General features: G+C 51.3%; 1 protein-coding gene across 1 annotated transcript in view; it reads left to right on the top strand.

Moving 5' to 3' along the window:
* TEDC2 (tubulin epsilon and delta complex 2) overlaps positions 1-8,327 on the top strand; it is an 8,973-nt gene extending 646 nt beyond the window's left edge. The window contains exons 2-9 of the mRNA XM_027665824.1: positions 90-263; positions 716-1,388; positions 2,785-2,838; positions 4,691-4,775; positions 5,107-5,215; positions 5,436-5,537; positions 5,941-6,152; positions 8,107-8,327. Of these exons, the coding sequence (XP_027521625.1) occupies positions 90-263; positions 716-1,388; positions 2,785-2,838; positions 4,691-4,775; positions 5,107-5,215; positions 5,436-5,537; positions 5,941-6,152; positions 8,107-8,250 (1,553 nt within the window). The 3' untranslated portion in view covers positions 8,251-8,327. The remainder of the gene's footprint in view (positions 1-89; positions 264-715; positions 1,389-2,784; positions 2,839-4,690; positions 4,776-5,106; positions 5,216-5,435; positions 5,538-5,940; positions 6,153-8,106) is intronic.
* Positions 8,328-9,029: the final 702 nt, after the last annotated feature.

Raw genomic sequence — 9,029 nt, 5'->3', positions numbered from 1 at the left:
GAGGGCGGCGCTGGGCGCGGGCGCGGAGCGGCGGCGGGAGCTGGAGCGGCGGGCGGAGCGGGGCCGGGCGCTGCTGCGGCCGTGGTGAGTGCGGGGCGGCCCCGGGCACACTCTGCGCCCCCCGGGCCTGGTCCCGCAGCCGCGTCCCCGCGGGCCGGGCGGGGGGCCGGTCCCGGTGCACATCGCCGGCCCCGGCGCTGTTTGTTCCCCCAGGGGCGGTGAGGAAGAGGAGCAGCCGCAGCCCGGCTCCGGCGCTGGACACGGTGAGCGCTTCCCTCGGCCCGGGGGCCCCTCAGGTCACACAGGGTGAGCCAGGTTCGGTGTTAGGAGCCGTTCCACTTTTCTGCAGCGACTTAAACCCCCCCCCCCCCCCTTTTCCTCCCCCTTTCCTCCTTGGAGTTAGCTTGGAGTCGCACCTCGGTAACTCAGGCCAGTGTGAAGTGTCTGTGGGCCTGACCCAGGTGTGGGGTTGTCACTTGCTGAGGTTGATTCTGCAGAACTCTCTTCTGTGGCTCACACCTGTCCTGTGTTCAAGGCTTCCTGCAGCCTGCCTGCATCCTCTGTGCACTGGCTGCGCCCACAGCCAAAAAAAATACCCCCTACACCATTCATCGTGTCTGGTTCCCTTCTGTAGTACATGGCAAAGCAGATTAGTGAAGAGACAGATGGGCAAGATCCAGGGTTGGACTTTCTGACATGTCATCTCCTCTTGCAGAGAACAGGCCTTCACCCAAGGAGCTGGAGGAGCTGGAACTGCTGAACAGGGCCTTAGAGAAGGCACTGAAAGTCAGGAAAAGCATCTTGAAAAGTCCACTAGAGGCCCCGGGAGCTACAGGAAAGAAATTGGCAGGTGAGGGACCTGCTGCCAGGAAGGCTGAAGAGCAGCAGGTGCCTGTATCTGTTGAGGATGTTCCTGAGAGCACAAAGGTGGGAACTGGAAGCAAAAAGCCTGGCTCTTCAAAGAAGCCCTCTGCATACCAGCTAAGAGCCCCTTATAGGACTGACCCAGATGTGAAGAAACCACAGAGGAAAGCCCCAGCCAGATGTGTTTCTCAAGGTCCCAGGACATCGGGGAAGAACTCCTCCAAAGGGGTGGCTTCGAAACAAAGAGGGAGTCAGAGGACAGCAACTGGCAGTGCCACAGAGGTCTGTGCTCCAGCTGAACCCCAAAAGACACTTGGCTTGTCCAAATCTGCCCCAAATGAGCAGCAAAGTTTTTCTGTGGGGGATTCAGCTGGGGGAAAGAACTCAATAGCTGCTGGCCAGGAGTTATTTGATGCAGGGAAGAAAAGTTGTGGTTTCCTGGGAGAGTCCAGCAAAAAGGAGGACACTGCAGGTGCATCAGGAAGGAGCCCCTCACCTGGGACAGGCACCCTGCAGGAAAAGGGGTGAGTGTGGGAGGTGGGCACCTCTCTTTGTGTTTAACTTGACACTCAGAGGCACATCTCCAAACCCTGCTGGCTGCTGCTGCTCCTTGGGGCCCCAGCCTGCTTTCACCCTCCTTCCATCCCTCTGAAGAGGAAGCATCCTGTACACTGTAAGCGCCTTTATTGTGGTTGAGCAAGTAGTTTTAATTTAAAGGGCTTCTTCTTGGATGGCTGGGACTTTGAAAGCCTTTCAATTAAGACTGTTGGTATTTCATAGTCCCCTGTGACTGTTATGGAAAGATGTCTCTGTAGAGCTTTCTTGAGCCTTAGTTTTCCTCTGAGTGCACTTTCTATTATAGCATATTGATTTTTTTATTTGTTCTCTTTTTACACAGTGATAATACATAATGCATGAATTTTCACTCTCTCTAAAGCAGGTGCCCAATGCTGTTTGCAGTGATGGCATCTGGGTTAACCTGTAAGACACTGCCCATGTAACTACAGAAATCAGGATGGACTAGAATGCAGTTGTTTCAAGTGTTTGGTGTGGGAAGGATTATAAGGTGGATGTTACTGAGATCCTCTGTGGAAAAGTGGCAAAATAATACTTGAAATGTTGGCTTTGCATTCAGGCCATTCTGTCTTGTTTAAAGAATTTCTTTTCTGTGTAGTCTTTGCTTTAAAGAAACAGTGAAGGTCAGCTCTGATGTCCCAGGAAAATTTTGAGGAATATCTCTCAGCTACCACAACCCAGACTGTTGTGTTTGTGCAGGAAGGAAATTACCCCTGTTCCCTGGCATCGGAAGGGACACAGGACACTGAGTGACACTTGTTGGGGGAACAGGGATCTGGATTCAAATGTTTGTGTACTTAAAATCTCAGCTGTGGCCTTGGGTTCCTAGTCTGCATGTGACTAACAACTGCCAACCCACTTGTTTTTGTAGTCACAACTTGAGGATTATTTTACTTCGGGGTTAAGAGCCATATTCCAATGGAAGCTGGAATGTCCCTTTCCCATTTCTTTTGAGTGTGATGTGGTGCTAAGCAAAGCTGCCTTGTCCTGCTCAGGTAGAGCAGCAGGGTTGGGCAGACCAGCTTCCCTGAATAAGTTGTTTCCATGCCTGTTCTCTGTCGTGCCAGGGCTTTGCTCCCAGCTTCCCGCCTCTGACAGCTGGTGGCAGGATGCAGGAGCTCCCCCAGGTCAGCTCAGTGATGTCTGTGGAAATTAGAGAGGAGCCTGAGCCTCCTTCCTTGAGGACAAGCTGGAGGCAGTGGTGGATTCAGTCTCCAGGGTTGCTGACATCTCCCATTGCAGCTAAATTAATTCCAGATTTTGACAAAATATCATTTTCCCTGTTGGAAGACAAGGCTCAGCTGCTCCCTGGCAGCCAGGATTGATCCTTCTCCTGTTTTGCAGATGCCAGCTGAAGCTCCCCCTTCCCTACAGGATAGCCTATTCCAGGAACTCCAGGTAAGCCCAGCCTGACTAGTGCAGTCCCTCTGCTTAAGGGCTGTGAGGAGGGGCCGGGTGGGGGGACGTGGCTGGTGGTGGTTCCTGGGCAGGCAGTGACCCCGTGGGGTGTGGGGCTGAACTGGGAGCAGGAGGAGTGCCCTGCAAGGCTCTTGCTGAGGATGTGTGTGCTCATGTTATTCTGGCTGCTAGAATTTATTTTCAGAGTGCTAATTACGCTTGCTCACTGAGTCATGAAGGCACTGGAATGCTTTATTTGTGGGTTTAACAGTGCAGCAGAAGCCTCTGCTGGTAGCAGACACCTGTTGGAGGCAGGAGACCCTGTGGGCTGGGTGCCTCTGTACCCTATCCACTGAACATTTCCCAAACCAGCCATGCCCTGCCCTGCTGGGACACCTCTGGAAGCACCACAGCTGTGTGTGTTTGAGGCTGTTCCTGCTGTTCAGCTCTTACACAGAGCCAACTCCAGAGTTCCTGCAGTGAGGGTGCAGGTGGTTGGGTTTCTGGTGAGCTCAGTGCTCTGGTGCATTCTCCAGTCTTCCAGAAGGGTCCCACATTTACTCTGAGAAATCTTGCCATAATTCAGCAGATTTCTCATTATGTGCTTAATTCAGATGTTAAGCTTAAACCCTGTCTTAACTCTAACTATAGCCCCTTGTGCTGCCCTCAAGAATTCCTCCTCCTCTTGGGAACTGTCATTTATCAGCCACCAGTTTGTTAGTTGCCCTTCAGCAAGTTGTAAAGACTTTATTCCCTTAATTTTCACTTGTAAATTGAGCCTTTCAGCATTCTAATCGCTCTGGTGTAATTTTATACTTTTCACTATTGCTTTCAACTCGGTGACAGATTGAGAATAACCTTTGCACTAAAGAACCCTTGTAGAGGGAATGCATCTTGCCTGGGAACTTCTGTTCTCTCCTTTTCCATTAATCTTGCCACTTCTTTGCATAATGTATTTCTGAAATCTGCAGTTCCTAACATGATTTAAAAGACACATGCACATGAGTTAGACAGTCAGGCACTGCAGAACTATTTTAAGCTTCCTCCTGATGGTTCTCACTGCAGCAGATTTTGGGAGATTGGCTTTTTAAACCAGTCCTTAAGTAAAGGATATTATGGGGACTGTGTATCCATGGGGATGGTGAACTCTGTAAGTGAAACGCATCTCTCTGGTAATGCTGTTATTTGTGTAGTGCTTTATTTAAAAAACTGGACTCTGGTGTGAACTCCTGGCCAGCTTCCTCATGATACTGTGTCTTGCATCCCTGATGCTGACACACTGCTGGCATACTGCTTGCCAAACGTAGCATTTTGTCCCCAAAAAAAAGGATTAAAGGAGAATCTTGAGGAAGTTCGGCATATGAAGGAATTGGGATGAGAGTTTGTCCTGTCTGCTCTTCTTTTTGTGCACCTTTACTAACAGAAAAACTGTGCAGAAGTACAGATGACTTACTTCTAAGAAAGGAAGGGAAGATTTAGTGTTTCCTGTGGGACATGAACATAGGCAGGGCAATACAACAGAATTAGGGATGTACTGCAAGTTCACATTCTGCTTCTGGAAATGTGCTGTCTGTCTTCTGATGGCTGTAAATCCTTCCCTTTAAAACAAGTGGAGAGAGGAACAGGTGTTTTGCAGTGTCTAATGCTTTCTGCAGGGTGTTCTTGCTGATCTAATACCAGCTGTGGGAATGAGTTGGGAATGGTTAGTAAATAACCTGTGAGCGAGGGGGGGTGATGGAGACACTTGTAATTAAAGCACTGATGTGTCACACTGGTGTGTCACGGCTCAGTGTGAACACTGTCTGGTACAAAGGAGTGTAACTTCCACCTCCTGCCCCTTTGGAATTTTCAGGGCATGGGAGAAATGTCATCTGTGCCAAACAAGTGCAGATGCAGCAGCTGCAAGGGCCCGTTTTATGGAGAGGATCCAGACAACTGTATCCTTTCCCAGCAGGCTCCGGGTACAGTTGCTCCACAGTGAGCTCCCAGCTGAAGAGAGTAATGCCTCCAATACCAGCACTTCAAGCTGGGTCTCTGGGAAGTGGGGTTTTCATAGTACAGCTCTTGAGCACTTACAAAACTCTTGATCCAGCCAAACATGGCCACAAGGCAAACATGCCCTACACAGCTGTGCTGTGCCATCCTCAGCTTCCCCCTGCAATGCCACTTCCTGGGCTGTTCCCTCTGTCCCTGCTCCCAGCTGGCCTGGCCAGGAATGCTGCACTCAGCTGGTGGTGTGGAACTTTCCTTAAGCTGCTGCTGTTTGAGTTTTGTTCACCGAAGGCAGACTTCAGTCCTGCAGAGATAGAGGAGGAATTGAGGGTCCTCCAGGATGTCCGCTCCCATCTGAGACAGTATGTGGAAGCTGAGACTGCAGGTAAGAAGGAAAAAAGGGGGTGGAGGGGCAGAAGGTGGAATAAGGATGGTCTGGACTCCAGTTCCATCTGTTTTGTGTCCTTGCCATGTGCTGGACTTGAGGGACAGGAGCATTGCCTGCCTAAAACGAGGGCTGGTGAACCCAACACCAGTGTTGGGTGTTTGGGGAGGAAGGTTCCAGTATGCTCATGCCTGCTGGGTTTCCTCTGCTTCTCTTGTAGACCCTCCCACTCTGCAAGGGGAGTATGAAAGCCTTCTGACCTTGGAGGGTTTGCAAACCACAGTTGCTCAGTGCCTGCAGAAGCTGCAGCTTCTTCGAGCAGGTGAGTCAGTCCCTGTGTTTGTGGTCAGGTGTGAATGTGCTGGAACAGTGGTTTTCCGTCTGTGCAGGACACTGTGGACAAGGTAATTTTTCTCCTGGTTATCTTTAATGGTAATGGAGCACGTGAAATTGTCTGGTGGCAAACAAAGCCATGGTATCTGTGTGCCACCCCTCTGTGTTCAGGAGAGGCTTGGAGCTTTTAACTGCTGCAGTTCAGGAGGGCTGGGGAAGGAGCTGCTGGGGACACTGGATGCCATAGCTTAGGATCCTGATTGTGCCATGTGTGAGGAGCTTACCCTGAATAATACACTGTCATTACTCATTCATTTCTGAGATCATAAATTCTGCAAGTACAGATTTAACTCGTGTGGTTTTGTCTCCTACCTGTTCTTGCCCCCTGGCAGCTCTGGAGTCCCAGCTGAGGCTGCGCCCAGACTGCACTGGGGATGTGGGAAGCTGCTCCCCAGCCTGTGTCCCTGCCAGGGGACAGATGTGTGACACTGCAGGAGTGCTGGCTCTGCCTCTCCTGTGTTACTCCAGCTTCCAGGAGCTGAGGGACCTGTTTGCCTTGAAGCTGCAAGTGTCAATGCTGCACCAAGAGATTGCCCTACAAAAGGTGAGTCTGGGAAAGTGTTAATGCTCCTGGAGCAGGGAAAGGAAAGGGCAGTTGTGGGGCACCAGCTGCTGGATGGGGAGCTGATGGGGAGCAGCAGCACAGCAAGCTTCCCCAGTCGTGTTTCTGTGTTTATGCCTCATGTCCAAGTCCCCTCAGTGCCTTGCTGTCTTTGTAGGTGAATGGAACTGACTGTTTTTTGTTAGAGCCAGAGCAGAGGCCTTTATGTGTCTGACCCTCTCCTGATAAGGTTTTATTTAGCTGTTCTGAAAGAATTTGGCAGTGGAGGATGTTGGTAATGCCTGAAGGCCCCTTTTGTCAGCCCTTCACAGTCTCACGAGGGCACCCACTGTGTCATTCTCTCCTGTGTGACCTCCAACTAGTGAACTCCTCTGCTCTCTCTTCCTTTCCTTTTAAACCTCAAACCACTGTGCTGCTAATCTTGATTTGACCATTCTGAGCCTGTGAGAGCAGGGTAGGAGGTGTCAGCTTCTTCAGCAGCCCGAGCAGAGAGCTTGCTGCACAGAGATCACTTGTTCTTCTCAACCAGCAGCAAAGGGCAGAGAAGATCTGTGAAATCACATCCACTGTTGACCTGAATGATAGAGGCTTTGGAAAAGTAATTTTTTCTAAGCCACAGAGGAGTTATTAATAACTGGCTGTACTCCTCCCTCTGGCTGAAGATAGATTGCTGCCTGTCCTCAAATGGGATTTCAGCATTATAGTCCTGAATTATGGATTGTGAAGGTTTTGGGTTCTTTATCTGCCCAAAATGAAGTGGTGACCAAAGCCAGATTCCTACTGCTCTGTTGACTGACTCAGTTTCCTCTGCACATGTATCCAAATAGATGTTTTGTGGTAGGTGAGCTCTGAGGGTCTGAAGCAGCTCTGCTGGATGAAGATAAGTGAAATTGTTGGAACAGGTGAAATGAGTGGGTGTGATACAAGACAGATACCCTGGGAATGGATGTACCTATTTCTGGGCCAAGCCTGTCCATTGCCTTTCCATGGAGGAATGCCAAGTATCACGGAGACTCCTGGTAGCTCTTAGACTCTCTTTGGTGGTGAAGTTTTGTTTCCTCTGTTCTTACACAGCAGGAGCAGAGCAGATGGATGGAAAAGAGAAGGATCTCTCTCTTAGGAAGTGGAGCAGGGCAGCATTCTTTCATGTGCAGCTTTCCCCTTAGCTTTCATGTCTGTAGAAAGAGAATTCCCAGAGATTAGCAACTGTGTCCTGCTTCCCTGTCCCTGTGCAGACATCTGTGGAGCAGTATGAAAATCCCAGAGGAGGTCTGCCTGAGCATTAATTCAAGAGTGGGGCACCAAAGGCCAGCTTCTGTCCTTTGATTGGAAGTGACCTGTGCTTGAGTTGTCTCTCACAGTTTAGTCCCAGAGCTGGTGATGCTGCACCAGGGTGGTGTTGGACCTGAGCTGAGGTGGGCTGAGATCCTGAGCTAGGCTTAATGGACCAAAGACCAGGGCAGGGAATGTTGGCAGCTCTAGCAGCCCCTGTAGCCCATTTGGGCTGGAGTTGGCCACTCACCCATCTGTCTTGGATTAGCTGGGAGGTGACAGGAACAGTCCTGAGTGCTTGAACTTACTGTTGGGTGAGTGAGCACTTCACTGTGTGGCTGCAGAGCTCCTGAGCCAACACCAGCTTCAACTTCTTGCAGGGTATGATCTCATCCCATTGCTGGGCCTTCCCTGTGGCAGAGGAGCAGCATCTCCACTTATCTCACTGCTCTGGGAACACGGTGGCTGCTAGTGTAGCTCATGAGCAGAGGATTAACAACTCTGCCTTTGTTAAATATGACAAAAGAAAGTATCTGTCAATCAATGAGCATGTTATTAGTCACACTGCTCTGATTAGATTTCACTTGTTATGCAGCCACTTTGCTTCAAGGAGTCCTGGCAGTGTGTGCTGGCTCTGGTGATGTGTCCCCTTTGTCCTGCCCAGGTGCTGATGGCAGAGCTGCTGCCTGTCCTGGAGCCCAGCCCGTGCCCGGAGGGCTCTGCCCGGCTCTTCCGTGCCATCCACACCCAGCTCTGCCAGGGGGGCAGGAGCTTCCCTGTGCTGGTGAGGGATGAGCTGGGGGACTGAGCAGGGGAGCCTCCTGCTAGTCCTTCACACACACAGAGACAGTTCTGACCAATAAATCTTCTCCATGAATTTCTTTACTCTGCCTGTTTGTTCAGCTAAAGTCCAGGGGGTTGTTTTTGTTATGGGGTTTTTTTCTTAATTTTGGTTGGGTTTTTTTCTTCTTTTCTATCAGGAGGGTTGGAGCCCCTCTGCTCTGGAGCCAGGCTGGGAGAGCTGGGGGGGTTCAGCCTGGAGAAGAGGAACAGAAGGCTCCAGGGAGACCTTAGAGCCCCTTCCAGGGCCTAAAGGGGCTCCAGGAGAGCTGGAGAGGGACTTGGAACAAGGGCCTGGAGGGACAGGACAAGGGGGAATGGCTTCCCACTGCCAGAGGGCAGGGTTAGATGGGATATTGGGAAGAAATTCTTCCCTGTGTGGGGGGGAGGCCCTGGCCCAGGTTGCCCAGAGAAGCTGTGGCTGCCCCATCCATCCCTGGAACAGGCTCCCCAGGGCAGTGGGCACAGCCTCAAGGCTGCCAGAGCTCCAGAAGTGTTTGGATGATCCTCTGGGGCACGGGGTGTGAATCCTGGGGATGGTCCTGTGCAGGGCCAGGAGTTGGACTTGATGACTCTTGTAGGTCCCTTCCAGCTCCACACGTTCTGTGACTGCGATTTTTGCTCTGTCACGTCTGGCGGTTGTTCCCGGGGCTGTGGCAGGATGGTGTCAGGCTGTCGGGATGCAGTGGCCTGGGAAGGGCGGGATGGTGTCGGGATGTCGGGATGGTGTCGGGATGGTGTCGGGAT

This window comes from Corapipo altera, unplaced genomic scaffold (genome assembly GCF_003945725.1).
Source record: "Corapipo altera isolate COAL_440 unplaced genomic scaffold, ASM394572v1 146, whole genome shotgun sequence".
Classification (NCBI taxonomy): domain Eukaryota; kingdom Metazoa; phylum Chordata; class Aves; order Passeriformes; family Pipridae; genus Corapipo; species Corapipo altera.
This window is presented reverse-complemented; position numbering and strand designations above follow the sequence as displayed.